This window comes from Empidonax traillii, unplaced genomic scaffold (assembly GCF_003031625.1).
Source record: "Empidonax traillii isolate 1590-97213 ecotype Southwest subspecies unplaced genomic scaffold, ASM303162v1 scaffold176:size2985712, whole genome shotgun sequence".
Lineage (NCBI taxonomy): Eukaryota > Metazoa > Chordata > Aves > Passeriformes > Tyrannidae > Empidonax > Empidonax traillii.
Window position 1 is genome coordinate 167,334 of NW_020955369.1, and position 26,353 is coordinate 193,686.

General features: G+C 35.3%; 1 protein-coding gene across 1 annotated transcript in view; it reads right to left on the reverse strand.

Annotated features, from left to right (window-relative positions):
* The window catches only part of NCAM2 (neural cell adhesion molecule 2), a 279,510-nt gene that overhangs the window by 29,900 nt on the left and 223,257 nt on the right, over positions 1-26,353 (reverse strand). Inside the window, exons 13-15 of the mRNA XM_027886019.1 lie at positions 19,201-19,320; positions 17,176-17,297; positions 10,222-10,402 (exon numbers count right to left, since the gene is read on the reverse strand). Of these exons, the coding sequence (XP_027741820.1) occupies positions 10,222-10,402; positions 17,176-17,297; positions 19,201-19,320 (423 nt within the window). The remainder of the gene's footprint in view (positions 1-10,221; positions 10,403-17,175; positions 17,298-19,200; positions 19,321-26,353) is intronic.

Below are 26,353 nucleotides of genomic sequence, written 5' to 3' on the forward strand. Positions count from 1 at the left end.
AGGCGGCACCATTAAAGTCACAAGAAATGAGTTTGGTGGGCAGGGACCTCTTTTATGAATATGAAATTAAAACACCATGAACTAAAGCAATTCACAGATTATTAACTGGAGAAGAAATGTTTGTTAAAATACATTTAAACACGTGTCTATGGATGTATAGACTCAGAATGGCCTGGGTTGGAAGGGACCTTAAAGATTATCTCGTTCAACCCCCCTGCCATGGGCAGGGACATGTTTCACTGGACCAGATTGTTCAGAGCCCCATCCAGCCTGGCCTTGAACACTTTTCATTAAGCATAAAGTTTTAAGTTCATTATGGAGTACAAGGACAACTCTGTGCAAAAAATTAATATAATAAATAATAACAATGTTGTCATGCAAAATCAATTGATAGTGTATTGGAAAGCCGTGTGACTCACAATGGTAAAGTCTCTGCATGGATTTCTTATAATCAAAATATATTTGAAAAAAAAACGAATCAAATCACCCTGATCAAGCTCAATAAGTCCCATTCTCCAAGTTCTGTCAGACTGAAGGGTCAAGCATCATCTGTTGAATTTTTCATAAAACTCACAAGGTATCCAAAAATCCAGATGAAGAATTTTGCACACACAGAGACTGAAGCAATTACACTATTTAGGATCTTAACTAGGAGCAGAAACTTTAGAAGAGCTACAGAAAAGTACAATTTTTTTAAGGTCTCTGTTTATTTTCCCATAAATATAAAATGAAGAGGAAAAGGAAGAACACATATTGACTGCCTTATCAACAGTATTAAAACATGCCCCAGAAACTTATGACTACAATGAGAAAGAAAACAGCAGCATTCAGCTGCAGGGACTGGCCTCCATTTTCAGGTCTAGTAGCTTCACAGCATCTATCTGTGTGGATAAGAGTTGGTACAGAATATCAAGAGTGTGAAAAAGAAGTAAATTTCAGGAAAAGAAAGTGAAAATATTGAAACAATATGAAAAAGAAAATATCAAAAGGAAAAAAAAGTGACAGTGGGAAAGGAAAAGGAGAAAAACAGTATTAATATTTACATTGTGCCAAAGACAATCACTAGAAAGACAATAATAGAAACATCAATGAAAGTGTGGATTATCCAAATATGGATAATAAGGTACTAAAACTGTGGAAAAGGTGTACCTGAATAGCAGCAACGTGTGCTTCTCCACAGCAGTTAAAGTGGCAAACTCTTTGGGCTATCTTTAAAACAATTTATCTAAACACTTAGGCTGAAGCATGTTTCTTGCTTCCCCTTGAGATTCAAAACAATTCAGCCAAGCCCAGTCTAAAGGCAATCTTCTTCCACGTGATTTTTATGCGGGAGGTACTTGGAACTCACAAAACTACCATGTAACATCTATCAGAAACAGTGACCATTTAAAGCATGGACAAACAGCAGCCCACAGGCTGAAAGGAGGAACTGTAAAAAAAGAGTCAATAATTACACAAAATGAAGGTTCCAATCATGCACAGGGGTAAAGAAGGAACAAACTTGTTTATCTGCTTCTCCTTGCTAATGAGTTTATCTTGTTCCTGAATTATAGTAGGAGTTCAGAATGGGCCACTGTGAAAAGTGGCATCAATAACCTGGCCATAGGTCCACATGAAACAGAAATGATGAATGCAATTAGCACATGCAGCTGGGTAATTAGGTATTGACTTTATTACCAGTGTGGGAACAAATTTGTTTCTCAGGCATTCAAGTCAGACTGTAACGTCTGGATGCAATCTGGTGAAATGTATGAAGTTTGAATGTATGTCTTCTACTAATATTTATAATAAAAGTTCACTTTTTGGCAGATAATTCAGTCAAGTTTATGCAATATAGTATATTGACTGGATTTTACTTTTTTTCCAGCTACAGTAATACAGTAATTATATGGATAGAGACTAATATAGCTGTTAGGTTACTGTCTCAAAAGGCATTTCCAAAGAAATTAAAATGTAGAAAAATCTTGTGTAGTATGAACAATAACCTTGGTTACACCTTCATTCATTTGCTTTAAAAAGTTAATTTTAAGAAATTTTAATTGAAGCAGAAGAAAACTATTAAGCTAAAATGTATTATATCAGTCCCTTATTCTAAATATTTCAGCTTTAAAAGAATTTGTTTAAAACAAATCAGTGGAGAGGATGATTTCTGACATCCAAACAGAAGTGTACTGGGGTATGTCTCTCAACCTAGAGAGCTCAGAGACTGAAGAGAAAGGCCAGTGGAGGATAAATAATTATCTCTTTCCCCAAATACATGATCAAGACATGTAGAATGTAAGCAGTACCCAAAATATAAGGATCTTTAGGTTTTAGGTTTTGAATCTTCTGGTGTTTTTTTGCAACACACCTCAAATTCAGCTTAAATCACAGAGCTGTTGTTTTTCAAATATAATCGTGTGGGAAACTTGCCTTTGGGACATGGATGCACAATATTTAACCAATGCATTATCTTCTTAACGACAGGAATGTCCCTATTCTTTCACAAACATACATGTGAGTGTAGGTAACTAAGTAGAAAAGACAGCAATAAAAATACACTAAGAGCAATTATGGATTTTATCCCATCCTCACCCATAGTTCTACTGCGGTGTTTTCAATGATACACATTTTTAAAGAAATTACGAATGTTCAACTCAGCTTTTAAAATTTTTTAGAGTATCTACCTAACAATTTCATCTTTTAATTGGCACTCAGGGTTATTTTAACTATAAAGCTTGCATAATGCTTGCATAATGCTTGCAATTACCTATAAAAACTAGTCCAGGTGAATAAGAGTACCATACTTCTAAAGCATGACCTGGCACTTCAGCATCTATGATGATTTTCTTTTTACCTCACAAAGTTCAAAAAGATGAGCAAACTTATATGGTAAAAGAAAAAGAAAGTTAAATTCTTTTTGAAGAGGAAGTTTTGAGAATACAAAACAGTTCTTTGATTGCTGCTCTTCTGTGATTCGGTGGCAGTTAATGCCTGTGATAGCTGTATCGTAAGAACTAGATTTTACAAAAAATAGGGTATTTTTTTTTCCTATTGACATCTTGGATAGTGCAAGCCTTTTTGTCTCCCTTTCTGATTTGTATCAAATAAGTTCTACCAATTTTAGTATGGGATTTCTATCCCTTTTCATGTAACAACTGTAGTCTTTGCAGGGAACGGAGCAAACACAGCTGGTTTTAGCCTACAGCAAGAACATGCCCTATCACTTTCAACAATGATCATCTCCAGGATTTGATGAGAAATGGCTCTAATTCAGCAAATTCTAGTGTGGTTTGCAAAACAGAAACAATTAGGTTTTGTGGGGTCTGCCATCTTCCTGAAGTTTTAGGTATTAATTTATCTGACTGATGTGCTTCCTACCAACTGCTATTCTCAAAGCATAAGATCTCAAAGACATATTTCATCTCTCTACCCTTCTACTCTTCAGAAAATAAAATTAAAAATTTATTATTCCATCACAGCAGTACATGCTAAAGACTTCACACTTTTAGCTCAGAATCATGATCTGAACAAAAATCTGAAACAAATAATTTTCAAGCTCTGATTCTGGAATTACAACATCCTTCAGCCTATTACAAAATGATGCAGCTAAATTCACAAGGGTAGTGCTGCAGCTCTTCCTTGCCTTGGGAATATGATCAGAGCTGCAAGGAGACTAATCCCCCAGGCTTCCCTTTTTCACTACTGCATTTTGTTCTTCATTTTAGATTTAGCTAAAAAAACCAAATTAGTCAGAGCTATTGAAATTGTAACACACAGACTCGTTACAAAGGACATACTCATTATGGCCTTAAAATTTTACATCCTTGGAAGTGAAATTTTGCTTGTGAAAATACTGTCAAACTTCTGTGCTTTTTTCCTTTTTTTCTGTTTGTTTTTTTTTTGTTTGTTTGTTTGTTTGTGGGGGGTTTTTTGTTTGTTTTGCTTTGTTGGGTTTTTTTTCTCCTTGATTTAAATTTACTATTGCTATCCCAGCTGGTGTAAGCAACAAGGATCAGAAAGTTAAAACTTTTTTTCTCCAAGTAGTCTTATTATTACAGCTGTGTAAAGTTTTATTGCAATATTTTGCCTACTGAGCTACAGAAAATCTTATTTCTTTCCTTAGCTAACTGTTTTGGAAAAAAGTGCAGGAATAATTAGTTTTGAAGCCTCCATTCTCTTAAAAAATTAGTGAAATTATCAACTGTGTTCACAAGTTATTAGAAGCCACAAACTGATGAATGTTTGTGCATGTACACAAAAACACATACATGGAAAAGCAGAGTGGTCATAAACTATAGGCTGAAAATCAGGCAAAAACGTTATTCCTGACAAACAGGTAAATAATATAACTCTACAAGCTTTTTCCAGAGATTCAAACAGGCAATTTATAAGCTGCACATAAGGAATGGCAATTAGTCCTGGCTCAAGTAGCTCCTGGCAGCCATTCCACCTTTCTTCCATGGTAAAAGCCTACAACTGAAGATGACTACAAATCCCCACAATTCTCCTAATTTAACTTTTAATGATGAAAGATGACTTTTCCTGCAACTAAGAATAAGTACCAGAAGCCAACCCAGGGATAGATATTGGGTCCACTCCTGTTCAATATGATCAGTGATTTGGATGATGGGGCAGAGCACCCTCATCAGCTTTGCTTATCACACAAATCTCAGAGTGGATGATGCACCAAGTGGCTGAGCTGCCACCCAGAGGGACCTCAACAGGCTGGAGAAATGGGCAGACAGGAATCTCAGAAAGTTCAACAAGAGGAAGTGCTAAAGTCCCGCCCCTGGGAAAGAGCAACCCTAGCCACCAGTCTGTGGCTAGAAACCACCCAGCGGGAAAGCAGCTTTGCAGAAAAGGCCCTGAGGGTCCTGGTGGACACCAAGTTGAACAAGAGGCAGCAAAGTGCTCTTGCAACAGGAAAGCTTAGTGGAAATGACAGCAGAGGCCTTTGTCATGCGATCACGATTTTATGTGATACCCTGACCTTGAGGCTTGGTTGTAATCAGGAAAAAATCGAATTTCAAACAGATCTGAAATTATCTGAAATCTAAGAAAAAAGCTTCAAAGGACCTAAGAACTATTCAGTTTGGAAGTTTATTCCTAGGTTTGGTAAGCCAACAATTGTTACATACTTTTGTGGTGGAGTAAAGAAAACGAATGAAGAAGGTGGCTGCCCTTAGCTGATGCATGGTCAGGGTTGAGTCAACTCTTCCAGAGAAGGGAGGCTGTTCCCTTCAGAGGTTGGGAAACTCTGTCCCAGGGAGTCTCATACAACCCGTGGGCTGAAGGGATGTGAGAGACCAGGAGAGCATCTGCAGCAAGAGAGGTCTGCTCTTAGGCAGCAAGATGTGACAGCAACAAAAACCTACTCCATCTACAAAGATGGAATCATGGAGCATTTATTTCCATCCCCCCAAAAAAAGTCATTGAATTGCTTGATTTAGAGCAAAATTAAATAAAAAGTCTCTCCCTGAAGGAAAACTGTGAGCAATAGGGAAACTTAGTTCTGTTTTGCTGTACTTGGTAATTTTCAGTTTCTGGATGAAAAACTTTTCCCCAGCTTCTATTTGAACAAAATACTATTTCTATAGCTCAAAAGCTCTATTTTGTCAATGAAATACATCATAAAATGTATATGCACAAAGGCAAACCCAAATATATACACACATAGCTGAAGAAATGATAAGAGCTATTTTTATTTTTCATTCATTTCTGGAACACTGGAGATCCTAAAGCTGCCTTTCTGTAAAAGCTATTGATAATCTTTTTTGGCATCATGAGTATCATCTTTGCTACCAGTCGTGATGAGAGAAAATTCCATGCATTATTGTCCCTCTTTTGTCTATCATTATATCATTTTAAGTGTGGTGACACACATTCGCTTTAAAAAAAAATAAATGAGATGTACAAGGGATTAAAACTCTTCCAGCAACATGAATAAAAAATGACTCTGACAGTTCCTGCACTATTGGAAGACAAAACCAACCAATATTGCAAATGAAAAAAATAGATCTAAGAGCTTCTTCTTATCACCAATTTTTTTTTTTAATTTTATTTTCTTCCCACTATTGCGTAAAGTTATTAACTTATAATGAAGAAGAAAAAACCTATGATAAAACAAAACTTGCAGCCATTTTTAATGAACTTCCTGGCCTTTCAAAGTAACAGCACTGACTGGATAAAAGCCTTTGGAAGATGGCACCTGCATAAATTTTTACCACTGGTTTCTGAAAATATATCTAACACATGCAGAAAGTATCCCTTTTTAACAGCTTCCATTAAGATCCATATACTGTAAATCTGTAGATGTATTTTTAGTTTGCAATAATAATGGCTCAGAATGGCAGCAGATTTGGACACTTTTGTACCATCTGCAGGGTACAATAGCAGGGTCTCTTTTCACCCTGCAGAAAAAAAGAGTAAATGGGCCCATAAAAATGGGCTCTGGGAGCTGATGGGGTTTGGCTGTTCCTGGTGGCACTTGGAGTGTTTGTTATGGCTGCAGAGTTTAGTCCATGCTGTCCTGACACAGATCAAGAGCTAAGGCAGACAGTTCCTTTGAGAATCCCACGGGAAGCTTAACACTGTAGAGAAGCCAGATGAAAATTCTCTAAAATATCAGAAATCAGTACCTAAAATGTGATGAAGACTTCACTCAGAGGCAAGTACGCTGATCTAAGAGTTGCACCTGCCTGCAAGTACCCCCAACTAACATCCCTAGTGAGATTTTTGAATACGTAAAATACTATGTTTAAGACTATGCTGCTCTTTCTTCAAACATGATTCTAAAATACCTGCCCTTACACCTAAAAAAAAAAAAAATTATAAAATACAGATATAGAAATGCTATCTGCAGAAAATAACTCGAAACAGTAGGATGGAAAATTGTATATACATAGGTATAATATGCAGTGATAGAATATATTTATATATAGGGTTATTTAAAGCAGGGTGTTTTAAGAAGTTGGTTTGCTGAGTGTTTCTCAAAGCCAGTGCAAGTTTCCATTGATAAACCCTTCAGAAAATCAGGAAACTTTCATTAAAAGGATTACAAGTTCTGAGGAACTAATCACAAGTTTGATTGACTCAGTGAGTGGAGACCGTGTTACGGGCCCAGGAACAGACACCACGAAATCAAGCAGATCTGTAGTTGGAGGCTCCTGAGGCCAACCATGGGAAAATTTAAAGGAATGTCTGTCTCATTTATACGCCTTGCTGATGCCAGACAACAATATGCACCCTCAAGCTCCTTCCTAGACCTGAGACTATTAAAGGAAGATCATATTGTCTTATGGAACTCGATTGCCAGCCAGGAGTTGGTACCTGCACACTTCCCTAGCAGGCAGAGCTGTGGATTCACTGTCCACAGGAATTGCATAGTCATGTAAGTACACTTTTGGCTTCCAGCTCCTGCCCTCAGGGATTACTACTTCTGCCTTGTGTCCAGTGGTTCTTGGAAGCATAAGCAAGCTTCTTCTGCAGCAATCAGAACTGAAGTTTTAGTTCTTGTGACAACTCTCATTTCCCTTCTAAGCATCTACAGGAGGACAACCAATGTATCCTTGCCTCCATCTCTCTCTGATGAATTGCATTGGCTTGCACACATCTTCACCAGAATATGATGGTAAGTATAGTCAACCATCAAGACACTTAGAGGATCCCAAAATTCCCTTGGGATAAGTCATATCGATGAGATTGAACTCATAGAGTCTACAGAATTTTTTTTTTCTTTTTTAAATTACGTTTAGAGCAAGACATAAACACTCAGTTCATCTGAAGTGCCACAGATCTGGGCAAATACAGATGAAAACCTTCAGGAATCTTAGAGACTTTTCTCATAATTACATTAATATTCAGAAAGGGAACCTCAGTTATCATCAGCTAAATGAGCACAGGATAGGTGATGCAGATTTCATTCAAAAATCTACCCAGTTTCATTCCTGTTGCCTCTGTCCTTCTTCAAACCTAGGTGTAGATGCCTCGCTGTTAGCAATGAAGTCCCAAGGCAGACAAACAGAGCATTGTCAGAGGTAACTGATATCAGAAATAATATTCCTACTCAAAGTCAAACAATTTATTCACAATATCTATTAAGTTTTAATAGATTAAATTAGTATTTTTGCAATAATGTTATGTATATATATAATATTATATTGCGATAATATGATGCCATTTCAAAACACGATAATTGTGCTGAGTCATGAATATGAACTCTGATGTTCCACTGGTTCTGTCTTTTGACATACTTTTAAAAATTGCCTATGGAATGTTCTTAGGATTGGAATTTCACACCCTTTTCAGGCTTTGCAGAAAACAGTTGTCAAGGAAACTAATTAGTTCTGCAATCGTAATTGCAGTAATGATTCATATAAAGAGGACCTGAAGTTAAATAGTGTAACAGACTTCTTACAACTACTTAGAGGTTATGGGAGAGCACTGAAAGGAAAAAGCCCCTAAGTGCCTATAAAACTGTGTTTAGGGAAAAATGTTCTATCTTTCTTCTGAAATTAAATTAACTAAGATTCTTTTTACTTGAATGTCTAGAGACCATCTATGTTATCATTTACAGAGGCATATCATGTTTCTGTTACAGCAGCTGTGGCAATAATATGGAATAGTTTTTATAATTATAACAGGCTGAAGTTAGATTGCATTGCGAAAGAAGAAAGATTTTCATTTCAAACATAAAAAAATTGAAAAGTAGCATATCCCTTCCATTTTCCTAAACAAGGTTTTTACTTATTTTTCTTCTTGACAAATATTTTTGTTTCATTGGGACAATAAGCTTTCCTACACTTCTTTTTCCCTTTTCTTTATCAATCAAGGGAAAATTTATTTCTGAATGATGGCAATCACAAGGCACTCTCTGTTTAAAAACAAGTACACAGGACCTACTGAGACCCTGAATTTCAATCAAGATGCAAATCAACTCCACTGCAATTCAAGTGCATAAACCAAATATTTGTACTAGAACTGGATCTGAACCTATGAATGAATTACAAATGCCTTTTCTTTTTTTTGTAAATACAAGTCACAATGCTTCCAATATCAAAAAAATTGCTATGGAATACCTAAACGTGCTTCAGAGATCTTGAGATAACTTTTGTAAAAATGTATTTGAAGAAAACTTACAACTGACAAAAAAAAATAGCCAATTATTTCAAAGTTTTCTGATGACACAGCAGTCCATGACTCATTCAAACTCCTTGCCACAGTACTAAGACAAATGCTAGTCAGATGCTCACACTGAAGCACATGTCTATTTTTTAATATCTTTCCCATTATATTTATGTGGCAAGTTTTTTTATTTGATTCTAATACTCCAACAGTTTGATATACAGCAGACAGAAAATACCATGTTAGAGGATTTAGCACTGATTTTTCAGGTAGTAATGATGACACTGATCTAATCTGGAAATTATTATTAAACATAGCAGCTCATAATTTGAGTAAAAAGTTTGAAATCTCTTCCTCATAACATTTATAAAAATTTTTAAATTTAAAAATTAAAAATTAAATTTCCCCATAATGCTTCAGAAATTATCATTTTTTAGGTTTATTCCGAAGTAAATAATTTTGCGTTGCTGCATCAAAATATAACTTCATATCGGGAAGCATTAAAACTCTTACACTCACTCTTAACTACGATGTAGTTTTTCTTTATTAGAATTCCAAACCTTTCTATTTACAGACTTCAAATATGAACAACATTTCTAAAGATTTCAAAGCTTGTAGATAGGCCTCATAGAAGACTGTATGATCAACACATTAGTTCAGACAGTATCTAAACAAGGTTATTTGAAGTCTTAACCAAATCAGACACTAAATTAAACACCTTTATTACATGTGGCTTGAAGCACATGTTGAGATGGGACTGAAATCAAGAATTCTGCTAAATAAGCTGCTTACAGCAGACAATAGGCAGCCCAAAGCAACTTAAAAATGTATAGCAGCTGTATCTTAAATATTATATTGCTTGTTAACTGCCATCATCTCGGTTGAAGATTCAACCTTTCTTCTATGCTTAAAAATTCCTTGATTAGTAAGAGAAAAGTGGGAGATGGGGTCCCATTTAAGGGTTTTGAATCAATTCTTTGATGGTAATAGTGTCTAGCTCTCAAGTTTTTTTCAGTTAAAGGTTTCAGTGTTCAAATGTCGTGTTCAATCACTCAAATTAGTGTACTACAAGTAGGAAATGATTCATAGAGAGAAAACACTGTGAAATAAACTTACCTGTAATAATGTTGGGCTTTGGTGGCATGCTGAATTCATACAATGTTGGTTCAGAATAACCCAGTCTGTTGGCAGCTGTAATTTGTACTTCGTACCCCATGGTCCATTGAAGGTGCTCTAAGATGATGTGGTCTCTACTACCCTGCACTTTTTTCTCTAGCCACTGGTCTTCCTTATCTTTCTGTAAAGATGAAAATATTTGTTGAAATCCTCAGAAATGATTGTATTATTTGTCTAAATTCTGTATTTACACAAGACACAAAAATACAGAGTTTCCTTTATGGCGGTTACGAACACTGAAATAAACTAATTTCGGAGTTCTGAGTACTCAAGTTTTTGCAATTTTGACCACTCCTTATCAATTTTCCACAATGTGGATTTAGAGAATTTGGTGGTCGACCCTATTTAACCTTTTGGCTTCAATTTATTCTTTGCTCAAATACTGTTTTTTATCTGGTAGAACAGTAGGATAATTATTTACAAAAGCTGCTAAGAACAAATTATGTAAAAGATTTATTTTATATAGATGTTTCAATTACATTTTGATCAATGTTCATTCAAAGAAACTTGCCATTAAACCCAAACTTGAATTGTTCATGAATGCAAGCTGTGCTTATATCACACATTAGTAATTTAATGAAAATTGTAGCAATATGTGGTGCTATAGGAGCATTTTGCATACCAGGTTGTATGTAACAATTCAAACACCACTTAGAAATTATGAAGTACTATGTCTACACTGGTGAGAGGATATATGTGAATTTCTGAGATGATGTTCAAGAAGAAAAAAGGATTCCCATAATTTCTCAAAATTCAGGTAATTAAGATATCTTTCCAAGGGGAAAAAATTAAGGACTTCAGTTGCAAACAATTCTGGCATTTTATAAATTTGGAGTGCTTACCTTTGCAATTTCTCCTTTGAGTGCATAATATATTTAAATATTCTTTATACAAATAAAAATAACAAAATAACTAATAAATAAAAGGATTAAACAATATATACCATCAAACACAAAAGTGACCTTGTTCAAAAAACCAACAACAGTCAGTTGCAGTCCTATTTTTACTACACACTGAGGTACAATAATGGCAAAAAAATATGGCTGAGAGACAAACCCTGGCCATCCAACCCATACAGCAACACAGAATTAATCAGTGGATTTAAATTTTGTGGGGACAAATAAAGCCAAAAAAATTATAATAGATAGAAGTATAACTTTCTAGCTGCACACTACTATGTTTCTCAGCACCTTATATTTAACCTCTCTGCTGAAGCATCTTGCTCCTCACTGATGCAGGTTTCAGAGAGCATACCATCTAACCATCTAATTTAGAGAGTTCAGGGACCAATCATATTGCTTATGTCTCTCTCTCCTTTTTTTTTTTTTTTTTTTTTTTTTTTTTTTTTTTTTTTTTTTTTTTTTTTTTTTTTTTTTTTTTTTTTTTTTTTTTTTTTTTTTTTTGTCCCTAGTCTTCAGAAAACAGAGGACAGACTAAACTCCCTTATGTGCAATATAATTAATTTGATATCAGATCTGAGTGTGATGATTCTTCCATACTTAAATTTTTTGCTGCTTCTGCACTAGCATTGGTATTGTCACCTGATAGTCCTGGGAATGATTAAAATCCAGCAAAGTGTCTTTTCAAGAATATTTGCAGCCAGGTGAAATTTACCACTTGGTGAAGCCACAGACCAGTGAAAAACATCAGAATGGTAATTCCATTACAAATCATGAAAAAACCTAAATATGCTGGACTAAAAATAGTTTGCTCATCATACAGTGAAACTGGTATTTTCTGTAAAGGTTATTTTCCCATATCCTAATTTCTGTTGCAATCATCTGACTTGCCACTGAGTGAATCCACTTACATTGTCACTATACCAAACTCCTTTCACAAAATATGTTTTTTTGCACAGCACTCCTGAAATAGAGGGATCCAACAGTGATTGCAGTATATTGCAAATACTACTAAGTAATATTAGGAATAGCAATGTTTTGTAGCACCACATTTTAATGGCTGTTTAAACTGATGAGGTGTGGGAGGAGTTAATGCAAATACAGTTAGATTCCAAACAATATCAACATCAGAGTAATCAGAAGTTCCATACATGACCTTTGTGTTATGCACATATACCACGTAAATATCCTGGAGAATTCCAAAGGGGAATCACACAAGGTGAAAAAATACACCAAAATGGAAAATAAGGATTCAGGCTAATGTGGTTCTTGCAGGTGGAAAAGACAGCACTGCAAGCAGATATATGGCTATATTGTGAAAACAAACTGTAGAATTAGATGTGATGAATAGAATGAGCTTAAGAGTTGGAAAGAAAACTTTAGATTTCTGTATGAGGCTGCACATCTGCAGACAGAATACGTGAAAAGGTAGGTGTTCTACAATTTGGTCAGGTGAAAATAATGAAAGACTTGAAATGTAATGGGATAAGTGCATGGCATTCCAGAAAAGTTTAGCTGAACCTAAAGCCAACTGGGTGAACCGAGGTAAATGAAACAAAGTCCAAGCCCTGAGTGCCAAGACATGACAAATTTTATGAAGAGTGACAAATACAAGTTAGGAGGAAGAGGATAAAGTATCTGGAAAGCAAGGTGTGTTTTTCTAAAGACAAGCAGAAGAAGTCTTCCAGAATACCATCCGTTTTTGGCATCTTAAAGAAGAAAAAAAAAAGAAACCACTAAGGGAAAGAACTGCAATGTCCTTCTTCATAGCTGGTATTTCAGCTATAATGTATTTTAAAGTACTTCTTTGCTGAGTAAAGCTCAGTAATTTGTCCAAATTTATTTTACTATTAGTGTAGAAGTGGAAAAAGAGGGACAAGAACACAAATCAAGAGTCTGACAAGTAAATCTTCCCACAAATCTCTCTGTTTATTCAAAGATCCTTTAATCAGTACCTTAAGGAGCAGAAAACAGAACCACAAAAGATCACTTTGTACCATATTCAGTTGGCCTATTATTAATACTTCTTAAAATTTATAAAAAGCTCTACATATGCAGCGTGTTCTAGAACAAATGAAAGACACTTCTAAATTACAAACTGGGGCTGGGTTAATATAAATGTCGTCAATAATCACTGTCACCAGTTGTATCATTAATACCCACCATCAAATGCACATTTTCAGAAACTACAATCAGATCTGCAACCACAGAGATTAAACTGCTCCTTTATTTGCCTTACAGAAGGCCACTGATGACCTAGTCAATGACTGGCAAATTCTGGGGATCTCACCACCCTCTTCCATTACTCTTAAGCCTGAAATAACATTGTCCTCTTCCCACTATAAGTCCCTGGTTGAAACCAACCTGTCACAGACTACTACACTGAAAAAAACAAAACAAAGCCAAATCAAGCACAAAACCCTCACATTATTCTTTCTTAATTGTGTATATATTTGCTTTATAATATTAGCATCAGCCAAATTTATTTAAGAAGTATCTAATACATAGATTTTTAAGACAGCTGTAACTTAAACACCTAAATACCGTGACAGAACAAAAACAAAAGCAAATCCTCACCCCCCCCCAAAATTAAAAAAAAAAGCAGTGTAAAACTCCAGTCTACCATAACTTGCTGCTTCTCAGAGCTGAGGGCACACCTAACAACAGTGGAAGTAAAGCCAATCCAGTGTTAAGGCACCAGTTTACTAGTCTAGAAAATAAAACCCCTTTAGTGGTCATTCTACAATATATCCAAGGTCACTCCCTTCAACTCTTCCCTTATTCTCCATCCACTCTAAATTGCTGAGCTGAAAATTCAGCCCAAACAGACTTCCTGTGATGGTCCCTGTGATAAAAAAGGACAGGAGATGACACACTGTCCTGAAATCTGGCAAGAAAAAATATCAAGAAATCCTCACAGAAGAAAATCTGACAGTTTAAAGCAGTGACTTCACAAGAATTGGTTACATTTGTTTGGTGCTTCTAGGTCTGGGTAAAATATAGGACAAAGCACAAAATGGCTGATAATGTACATAGTGTTAAAATGCACAGAAAGTCCAAAGATCTGGCAGGTAAAGTGTAACCTAGAGGTGTAAAAACATGCAACTCTTCCTTGGTAGGTAACTCAAGAGTCCAAGTAAATAAGGAATTATCTCTTTTTAAATGTTTCATATTTATAGAGGTTTGTTCTAGAACCTGTCATAAAGGAATAAAACGAACACAGACTAAAGGAATAAAATCAACATAGTCAAAACAAGAGGACAAGCACATAACCTATCAATCAAACCCTTGTTTTCCAAAATTCAGAGCCTTAATAGCAATCCTGTCACATGTCAACATGGTGAAAAACTTTCAAGCCTACAAAAACTAATCACTCCTTTAATGTTTCCTCCAAACACCATTGTGAACATAAAAGGCAAATTAAGCACTGTTATTGGTTTTCAAGTTAGGATTTGAATCAATTTTTCTTGCATCTGCCTAAATGTTTCTAACCAAAAAAAGAGAGCTTTTTTTTTTTTTTCCTTATTCTAAATATTTACTAAAACTTTTCCTGCCATGGAAAAACAAAACCAACCTTCTATGTAGTATGCAACTTGGTAAAATAACACGGCAGGTAATAGTCTTTTATAAATTCAGTACACATCTCCATAATGTCCATGGATAAAGCTTAAACCTCCACTGTAAAACACCAGCACTCCTTTGTGTGTGTCCCAACCAACTCCAAAAGTACCATAAGCAGGAAAGACCAAAGGAGGGCTTGAGTTGGCCCCTATTAAAATTACACAGTTTCTATGGGAGATGTGGTGGGGTGGTCATCTCTTGCATCAGACAGGATGCTTCCCTAGGGAATTCCTACCACTGCTCTTTCCGCCTGGCTACTGGGGACCAATTTTCCCTTGTTTTTCTCACTACCCTCCTATTCTTTCCTAAGGTAACTTTGAAGCCAGTGTGTGCCATCAGCTTCAGACTCCATCAGTGAAGCACTGTCAGACTGCCTTGACTTAGTGCAACAGCATGAAAAAATCGGAGGCTGCTGCTCATAAAAATTGTATTTCCAGGAATACAGAAGAAAATGTCAAGCTGCTTATTATCTGATTGTAAGTAAGTAATTCCTGCCCATAATATGAAGAAACTGATGTTAGGAAAGCAATATTTGACAGAATGAAATATGTGATTTCCAGAAAAAAACCACAACTGACCAATTGCCCTAAATCAGGCTATTAATTGCTTTAATATCTTAAAGGCTGGCCTTCCCCCTTTAAAAAGAAAAAAAAAAAATCTGTGTAAAACTTAAACATGAGGGAACTGGCTTTTAATAAGACATGAAGAAAAAGCCACTGATGTATAGGTTCTTATCTAATACACTCTTTAAACAGTGGTCCAGGTGCTAGTAATGAGGCTGGCAAGAGTTAATTAAATATGGCCAATGGGGAAGATAGAAGTCAACAGATAATTATGAACTTTAAATAGCATTCATTCATTCTGATTAAAACACCAAAAAATTATTCTGCTTCTTTTGCTGTAGGAAGGCCTTTAATTTAGTCAAATTGCTTTTTCAATTGGAAGCTTAAGGAGATTAGGATTTGAGGTTCAAATAAAGCTAAATTCTTCAGTAACCTAATAAGTTTCCACTTACTGCTTAAACTGTACATTTACCTTTCAACAACATACATGAAAAATCATCTTTTATGCTATAATATTGTACCTTACTCAACACACCAGATCAAAATCAGATTTCCAAAAATGTGCAGGATACTTCCAAAAGCATTTAGCTTATTTAGATCATGAAACCAGGTTTAATTCCATATGCTGCATGCATGTATTGTGTCCAAACAACTTCTTTTCTTCCAGCTGGTAAATACTTAGCGGCATTTTAGTCTACCTAGGAAGTTCAATCCCACAAAACTGCATTGTATCTTTTATTGCATATTTTACTACCTCCATTTTCATTATAATTACTTTTTTTTTAAGCCAACTGTATTCACTGGACTGAAAGTCATTTGAGGAGGTCAATTAATATTTAGGGATCAGTGATAGCAGAATAACTCCTGGTCATTGCCTCAGGCTACTCTTAAAAGGGCTACCAAATGTTTCTCAATTGGTTTGGAGCTACCAATCTTCTTTGGTTATACCTAGCTTAGAAGAATCATTTTACACACCAAGTTTAGCACTCGGATAATCCCAGGACCATCATTAAAAAGTCACATTATAGGAAACATCAGGAAATGGGACAAAAATTTTTACAAGTTAAGTAACTGTCTTTTCCTTTTTGGGAACACTAAAAGGGGTTCTGCAGTTAATTTCTCAAAGGTTGCTTCTTCCTGTTAGATACAGTCCACACTGCATTCCATTGAACATGTCTAAATATCTGATGTCACATTCCCAATCTTTCAGGTTCTGGAAATGGACATGGAAATTTGCTATAACACTTTGGTAAGATGTGTTTTTACTGGATTTAGTCAGATACAGGTACTTTAATCTACCTAAAGGAACACAAGTTTTTAAAAATGAACATTTTGGAATTAAATTCATCACTTTTGCCAGCCCTGTAGCTACTTCTTCAAATCAATCTTTTCTAAGCATAATACATCAGGAAATGAAGGATAATTGAGTTACTTTAATAACAGAAAAAAATAAGCAACTTTTTTTTTTTTTTAATAAATTATACATCACAGAAAAGCCTGTTTTCTAAATGTGCCAGATTTGTTCTTAATTTACCACATAACAAAACAAAGCATAGTTTTCTTGCTGGAATGCAATTTCAGTTACATCCTTAGGAAGAACTTTTCTTTTTTTTTTTTTATTTATACTCTGGCATCATCAACTTCAGCAGCAGCAACAAAAGAAAACATACTCTATCGTTATTTACTTTTCCTAGTATACAACCCCATTTTGTTAAATTGCTATATTTCAATTAATTTAATCAGTCTTCTCTGCATTAAAAGCAGATATTAACAAGCATAACTCACTTATTTTGATTAACTGAAATACTTACACTTCTGTATTTGACAATATATTCCAGTATGGGGGCACCTCCATCATCTTGTTTAGTTATGCTAAGTTTAAAACTCTTGCCACTTTCAGGTTGTCCATGAATTGAAGGGGGACTTGGCTCCCCTAAAGAAGGAAAAAAACCCAGTACATAATGATAATTCAGCAGTGAGATAAGTCCAAAATTACAGCTGGAAACCTGTCCATAATAATAATAATAATCAAAATCTTAAAATCAATATGATCCTTCCAGGCAATGCAACACAACCTCTATAAGAGTGTTAAATATTTTGTTTAAACTATATTCCAATGTAGATTACTCACACAAGGAAACAAAATTACGTGAAGTATGAAAGAAATATTCATTTCTTTGAGACCTTCCATCTTTTGACACTTTGAAATGAATTTCCTTCTGAAATCCTTTAGCCATCAATTCAGCAAGGCTGATGGGCTGCTACTCACACTGAATTTAAAGGGCAACACTCTCTTACAGGTAAGAATCCTTAGTATTAGGCATGACTTCAGTCCCATGTGAAAGATTTAAATTGTAATTTAAAGTAAATATACTCTCCAGTAAATGCGTCAAGGCAAATTAGATAATTTTAGAGTAGTAAATATCAAGAATAAGAGTAAAGAATAAGATTTTCAAAACCAAACCAAACTTTCTTTGTAATGACAAAAATATTCTTAAACATACAATCAAAAGATTAATAGCCAGTTTAAGCCACTTTGCTGGTCAAAATTCACTGACTAATGATCATTTCTGTATGTAAGGCCTATTACAAATTTTTAAAACAGATCCTACATGAACACATCACACTGAAGTTTCTAATCCTCGAAAAAGATGCAAATTTGCATTCACCCAGAGAGATACAGTTCTTTTAAAATAATTTTATTATTTGGGTTTATCCCTTATCAAAGTAAGGATAAACAGATCTCAACATAAGTTTTCCTAGCTTTTTATCAGGTAACATATATAATATATATATATATAATATATATATATATATATAACCTCTATGAGCTTCTGCCATTTCTCCATCGGGTATGTTGTTGTGTAGGAATAATAGCAAATTATTTTGTCCATCAATATATTTAGAATATGCATATGCTTCAATGAAAAAGAAAATTAAAAGCTGTCGTGTTACTGGTTTGGGACAGAAGAAATGTACCAGTAAGAACATAATATAATAACACAGAAATATCTGTGTGCTTTGTGGTTGCACGAATTGTATTGTTCATTCCCTTAGGGCCAGTATTAACTACACTGAGTCATGCCCTACTCAGGAAACAGTTCAGTTGCAACAGATTTATGAGAGACTGGTCTGGCAATAGTTGCTGATATATTTTGGTATGTCTGTTTGATTACTATACACTGCCATCTGCTAGTTCCTTTATTTTTCTTCTCCCTTTGTATTTAATTTATTTATTGTTCTATTTAAAGGTAATTTGAGAAAAATATTTTTCACTAGCCCTTAATGTTTAAATCTGAATCTCTTGCTGATAGCTACTACAAATATAAAACTGGCTTCATAGAATTTTTCATTTGCATGTAATCATAGTTACAACAATTTATTCTCATCATTTTTTCCACATCTTAAGATTTCTGTTTGAGGCTTAATAATTGCAAAACAATGGCAGCATAATTTGATGAAGAAATGTCTCCAGAAATGGCCAATTCATTTCTCACAGATGCTGATAATATCCTGAGTGTAAATGAGAAAAAGCCCTTAATCTAATATCTTTCATGGTTTGTTCTCTTGTATATAAAATATGGATTTTTCTGAGTCTCAAAAATATAAGATAACGGAATAAATTCACCAATTTAAATTCATTTATACTTCTTGGAAGGGGGGGAGGAAGATCAGAAAACATGATTTCCGAGAAGCAATGGCTGTTGAAATACACTGGGGAGTAGAGCATAAATATAAAACATTATCTGCAGTGAATCATAATTCAAATTATTAGCTGATCTAGATATAACATATTCCAGTAATAACTTTAATTTAGTAGCACAAGTGTTACTCACGGACAGGTAAGGTCTGAAAGATCTCGATTTTGCTATACTCTCCTTGACCCTTTCCATTGACAGCTGCTACTTTGATTTCATATGTCGTATTTGGTTCCAAGTTGCTGAGAACAACCATTGCTAAAGGAAAGAGAAAGAAAAAAGGAACAAAGTTTGATGAAGCAATAAATTAAAAAAAAAAATTCAGGCAACTTCATAATTTCTTTGCTTCACTTGCAACTTAACAAGTCCTCTTTTCCAGTAGTACAATGGTTTCAAGCATAGCTTTTTTGTTGAGTGCTAACAGTCCTTGTTCATCTGCGTGGAACTGTTGTTGTGACTGAGCAAATTGTGCTTCTGCAGGAATGTAAAATTAGTGTTTCAGAAGCCACGGGCAAGAATCAAAGACATTGATGTGAATCAATATTTTATGTTCACGTTGTGAGCACAGTGCATTGGCTTTACTCTGCCAAGTTTTGGTAGCTGGGGGAAGTAACAAGGGAGGCTTCTGTGAAAAGCTTCCAGAAGCGTCTCCCATGTCTGGCAGAGCCATTGCTAGATGGCTCCAGGATGAACCTGCCACTGACCAAGGCTGAGCCCATCAGAGAAGGTAGTAAATGTCTCTTGGATAACATATTTAAGAAGGAAAAAAAGTTATTGCACAGACATAATTGCTCTCAGGGAAGAGTATGTGAGAGGAATAACTCTGCAGACACCAAGGTCAGTGCTGGAGGGGCAGGAGGTGCTCTGGGTGCCTGAGCTGAGGTTCCCCTGCAGCCCAGGGTGCAGCCCACGGTGAGGCAGCTGTGCCCCTGCAGCACACTGAGATCCAGGGGGGAGCAGAGATCCACCTGCAGTCCTTGGAGGGCCCCACACTAGAGCAGGTGGGTGCCCAAAGAAGGCTGTGACTCCGTGGGAAGCCTGTGGCAGGGACCTGTGGAGAGAGGAGCCTATGCTGGAAGTGGTTTGCTGTTAGGGCTTGTAATGCTGTGGGTGACCCACGCTGGAGCAGCCTGTTCCTGAAAGACTGCACCCCATGGAAGGGACCAGTGTTGGAGCAGTTAATGAAGGACTATAGCCTGTGGGAAGGGCTCACAGTGAAGTTCATAGAGGACTGTCTGCCGTGGGAAAGACCCCACAGTGGAGCAGGGGCAGGACTCTGACTCCTCTCCCTGAGCAGTGGCAGAAACAACCTGTGATGAACTTACAGTAACCCCCATTCCCATCTCCCTGAGCTGCTGGTGGGGGAGGAGGTAGATCCTGGGAAAGAGGGAGAGATGGGGGGAAGGTGCTCTAAAGATTTGTTTTACTTCTCATTATCCTGCTTTGATTTTGACTGGTAATACATTCAATTTATTTCTCCAAGTCTAGACTGTTTTGCCCAAGATGGTGAGTGACCTCTCCTGGTCCTCATGTCAACTCACGAGCCTTTCCTTCTATTTCTTCTCCACTTGCCAAGGGGAGTGACAGAATGGCTTTGGTAGGTACCTGGCATCCAGCCAAGGTCCACCCACCACACAGAGGAGACATGAATCTGGCAAAAAATTAGGCAATTCTCCTTCCTTGCTGGCTAGGGGCACCTAGCACAGGTTCCTTCATACAGTTCATAACTTGCCATTTTTCCTTCATGCAGATGAGTATCAACTGTCCTCGGTCTGCACTCTACACAGTTACATGCACATTAGTGGTGAGATGCTGGTGCTATGGTCTGCCAGTTCAACACTGTATTCCAGATCTAAAGTGACAGGTGCCTGTGATGACCAAAGGAAGAGTTCTGAGTTGTCTACCAGAGACCTGAAAGTAAATTAGTCACATTTGTATATATTTCAGAGGAGGTACATGGAAATGCATATTAAGTTATAACAAAAAAACAACAAACAAACAAACAAAAAAAAAGGTGATTTGGGAAGCCAAGGGGGTTGAACTTATGACAGGCTTTCAGAAATCAACACTGACCCCCTGATAGCAATCATTCACACAACCTGTCTCTGTACTAGCACCTGGAGATGCCATCAGAAGCAGAAAACAGGGAAAGCTTGCCAAAAAGCAAGAATATTGTACAGCAACAACTCTAGAAATAAAATCCAGGGAAAAAACCATTTGATTCCCGGATCCCTTATAGGAATAAATATTATGTAATATTTATAAACATTATAGTACTGTATTTACTAATAGCAATGTTGAATATGCACTTGGAAACATCGATCCAAAGAGAGTTCTTGGAGCATTACCCTGCCTTTACAAGAAAGATTCCTTTTATTGTCTCTACAGCAATTGCCTGTTTGCGGTGTGCCAGCTCTGTGATGAGCTCTCCATATGTCACATTCGTCCTGGGGAATGGATGTAAATTAGATGGACTTGACTAGAGGCACAGCAGCATTTCTTCTGCCCAGCAAGATAGGGGCTGTAATATTTTACAAGAGGATATAGAAATGTAATGTCTCAAGAAAGAACCAGTAGGTTCTTTCTCAGTCTCTAGGGAGCCTCGTTTTTCATTATAGAGGAGTATTTTATAGTTGCTTTAGGCCTGCTATTCAAGTTACATATTCAGTGAAAGCATAATTATTTCTGCCCATACTCTCTGTTATTCTTTTGAGTCCAGATTTATTAGAATTTCTATTTCTTTAGTTTCTGCAGCAGTCAGCTAGAGTTTCTATTACATGTGGTGCTAAAGGGATTTAATGAATTTGGAAAAAAAGTAACTTTTACATTTCACACTCTATTATGGGCTCTTTGCATGAATTTGCCATTGAAACATGGTAACTGTTTTCTTGTAAACAAAGCAATAGAATTGTATGTCTTCCAGCACATTTTAGCTTTACAATTTCATGAGATTTAAAAATATCAAACTCTGAAGTATAACCATGTCATGAAAAAATAAAGTAACAACATGAGAACAAGAATGGAATTTGGAGAAGGATTATGATATATAACATTCAGTTCTGTTAAGATGAAATTTAAAATCTAAGCCAAGCAGTAGCAGTGTTTGACTTGCCTTTCAGCCATGACTACTTTCCAAGGCTGAATAATTTCACTGAAAATAAACCTTAGGGCATACTAAAAATTAGTGCTACTGTAAATGTATTTAAAATTTAAACAACATAAAAGCATGACTATGAGTCAACACTTAATAAAACAAAAATGTGTTAAATACGTGAAACCTAAGGATTCGATTCCATAAACACTTAAGTGACTCCTGGGGCCTATATAAATGAACAAAATTACTTATATATGCAGTATTTAAAGAATCAGTGTATACTTCAGAATCCTCTGCACAGCACTATGTGTCTAGATACAATGACAGATACAATGAATTAACCCAGCTGTTTCTGATAGCACAATATGTCCTCAAAAAGTGGACCAACTTGGTATCAGTGATGGTAGATGTGGATATATTATGTATATAGGAAGAAAAATATAACTATGTCCTTCTCCAAAAAAACCCAACCAACCAAACAAACAAACATTCTGGATCAGAATATTTTACATACTCCAGTTCTAAGAGAATATTTAGAATAACTAAGTAAGATATAAAACTGTCCCACAGTATGGAACAAAAGGGCAGGGTTGAAAAGTAGTCTAAGCGTAGTGAAACTTCCACTGCTTGCTCAGAGTTTCACATTTTTTGGAATATGTTAAGAAGAAAATGCTTAACAAATTTTTTTTTTTTAAGGTATGTATCTGTAGTTTAAATATAAAATCAGCCTATATATCTTTCCATACAAAAATTAAGATCTTTTCACAGGACTCCTTGTCTCATGACCCTGGCCACACTGATATTTTGACTGCAGCTTGCAATGATCACTGAAGTAATCAGCTGCAAAATTTCAAATAATATTCTGAAAGAAATATAGTATTTCACTTTCAGTATATAAATGTGAAAAAATTGGTTCACTGCATACTGTATGTTATGCCATTGGTATATTAATTGATATCTATCAAGTTCAAAATACACTGTGAAATCCTTTTTTTCAGAATATGATTTGAAATTTTCCAGTTTTTTTTCTACCTGTCATGTCTGCCTTCTTTTGCTTTTATATTGTCTTTCTAATTAGAGTACCTGTGTGCTTCAGCTGGACAGTTCAATTTTGTAGACTGATTTTGCTGGAATTATTGTGATGGGTTACATTGAGGAGTAGATTTGGAAGGAATACTCCAAAGAGGGAAAACTAGAATATTCTCATGTGAACTCTGCAAATTAACTAAATTACCTAATTTAAGTTAATTAATTATTACATTAACATGATGCACAACAGCTCAAACCCTACTGTTATCCACTTATAAGAAGACAGGGAGACTGCAAGTCACAAGGTACTCTTCAAGGAGATCATGATACAATAAGTTACCAGTTATTTTGTGTTTGGTTTTATATACTAAATTAAGAATTTAAAACAAAATTATAAATACTTTTTTAAAAAGGTACGCCAGGAACACTGGTTTGATTCTTATTAAAGTGTTGTTGACCAGAATTAAAAAAGAAACACAGCCATGAAAAAGAATAACTCAGCATAACCTATTCTGGGACAATAATCCTAAAGTTTAAGCAATATTAAAAATAGAGTCCTTATTTTAATTTTACGGATTCTTTTAATTTGCAAGAAAACCTAAAACAATAAAACATGAATACAGAAAAAAACCCTCACAAAAATATATTAGATAGACAAAAATGCAGAATTCCATACTATTTAAAACCTATTGTGCAATCATTTCAGCTAGAAAAGTTCATTTTATTGTCACAGAAGTTTAACTGCTATCAAGATGAACCACAGGAAAACAACATCTGACACAAGATTTGCTGTGAAATAAATTGTACCATAAATCCAAGTCACTAAAATCAAAACAAAATTCTCCAGCTGCTTTTCTGGTCCAGGGAAGGTTGTTTATGTTACTTTACAACAGTAGAATGAGAGGGAAAATGTCTGGCATATAAAATTGTCTTATCACCAAAGTAATCTTCCTCAGAAACCTTCTAAGGACTGTGATATATTACATAAACCATCACAAAAGCAAAGAAGGTTGGGGAACTAATAGTACAGTTACACTACATTAATCTCAAAGTAGGTTTTATATGAGGTTAATTAACAGAAATAGCACATCACTGCATTATTCTCATTGGAGAGGTATCTGTTGAATGGACCAATGTTCTTCCAGTTTCAAATTCAATCCCTTGAGGATATCAGATCTAAGTAAAGTATGATTTAAATTTATTTTGAAACAAAGGAGATGAGATATATAATTGCTGGAATATCATTTTTGCTCGTATATATTTGAGATCGTGGCCGAAGTGTGAAAGTTCTGCCAAAGAAACATTACAAATTTTAGGATATTTTTTCCTACTCCTTTCTCTTTAGTCTCAATCTGTATTACTAGAGAGCCTGAATGCAGACTGAATAAAGTGCATGTTGATAACTGGAGTGTTTTGATTTAACACCATTTTGCTGCACCTATTACTCATATTTTACTACCCTCAAGGAAAATCTGAGTCCCCTGGAAATACTAGAATCTCTTTCAAAGGAAAAAAAATAGCATTTTTATGAAGCTCAAACAGGTTTCTCTTTGTGATGATGACTCATGTTCTTTTAAGGACAGAAGAAAAAGACCTGGGAAGAGAGCAGTGAGGAACCTATGGCAGCAGGATAGGTGAGAAGAGCAGTGAGGAACTTGAGCATTAAAGTTCTGTACAAGTGTCTGAGACTCTTGTAGATGTCACAGAATATGAGGAACTTCTCCCAAAATTTCAGCATCTGTTTTGTTTATTCTATGTGTTTGCACAGTAGGAGGAAGAGTATAAAAACTCTCTTTTCTAGCTGAGCCTCAAAATCAGCTCAGAAATATTGACAAAATGAAGTTAGAATTTGCCTTGGGGGAGAAATACAGGGAAAAAAAAAAAAAAAGGATTTTGCTACACAATAGACAAAATGTTAATTCATATGCAGAAACAGCCAGACTGTCTCAGTTCCATCTGTCTGCCTTGCCCAAATAACAGTTAATTTCATAAATACTGATTCAAGCATCTGACTATAAATGTCAGAATTCAACTAATACAAATAAATGAACTTTAATAATGAAAATATTTCAAGTTGCACATTACATGAAAAAAAAAACACCATGATTAATGCAAATCCTACTGCCAGTGAAATCATTGGCATAAATTCCATTAATATATGTGGAGACAATATCAAGCCTTAAGTCATACCCTAAAATGTATACACAGACAAAAAATGCAAACATTTTAATAATCAGATAAAATGGCTCTGTCAGGAATTCCCATCACTCTTTGCACTATAACGTATAATTATTGCATTGGTTTGGAATAAGAGTTGCAGTGGTTTAATTAACTGTGAATACAAACAATCACCTATGAATAAAGATATAAAGTGTGACAGATCAGGTATAATTAATATCATCTAATGTTCACCAACATGAATAATTTTCTTACAAAATACTTTTCAGTAGCTGACATTAAAAATGTGTTTTGCAATAATGGTTTTATTAGCTTTTTAACATTAATATATAACATACTAATATATAATTACTTTTTTAGACTCCTTTTCCCCATATATTTAATTTTTAATTTTCTTGGGTTGGATTCTGAAATATCACTACATAAACTGAACCAGGAGTAGCATCCCCACCTTAGGGACATTCAGGGGATTTTCTCTGCTTCCTATTTGTATTGAAATAAATCTAATAAGAAAAGATAAAATAATCCATGAGACAATTACAGTTATAAAACACAGAGTGCTATAAATTAATGAAAATAAAGAAAGCAGGAGTGCAAATCAAAGCTCCTAGGAAAGAGTAAATTTGTGGATTGAGAATACAGTTTATAATAAATGGAATCAGCATGAATCCAGAAGTTGGGGTTTGTCATGTAACAAACTTTGGGTATAAGAATGAAGAGATTTTCTTTAGAAGTTCATTTTCTAGTTTATTAATTTAAAAAGAACCCTTAGTTCAATCCGTATTTAATCAAAATAACAGTAGAGAATGCAGTATAGGAAAAAAATCTTAGGAGAAAAATTCCAGGAACAAAAGCAATTTACTGAGATGGATCATTGTAACAGTAAACTGTTTCCATAACCTCATCCAGAACAGAAACACACTTGCATGAACTGCGTGTAAAATAAATAATTTATGCAAACTAGTGTTAAGAAAAATGCAAAATCATTAA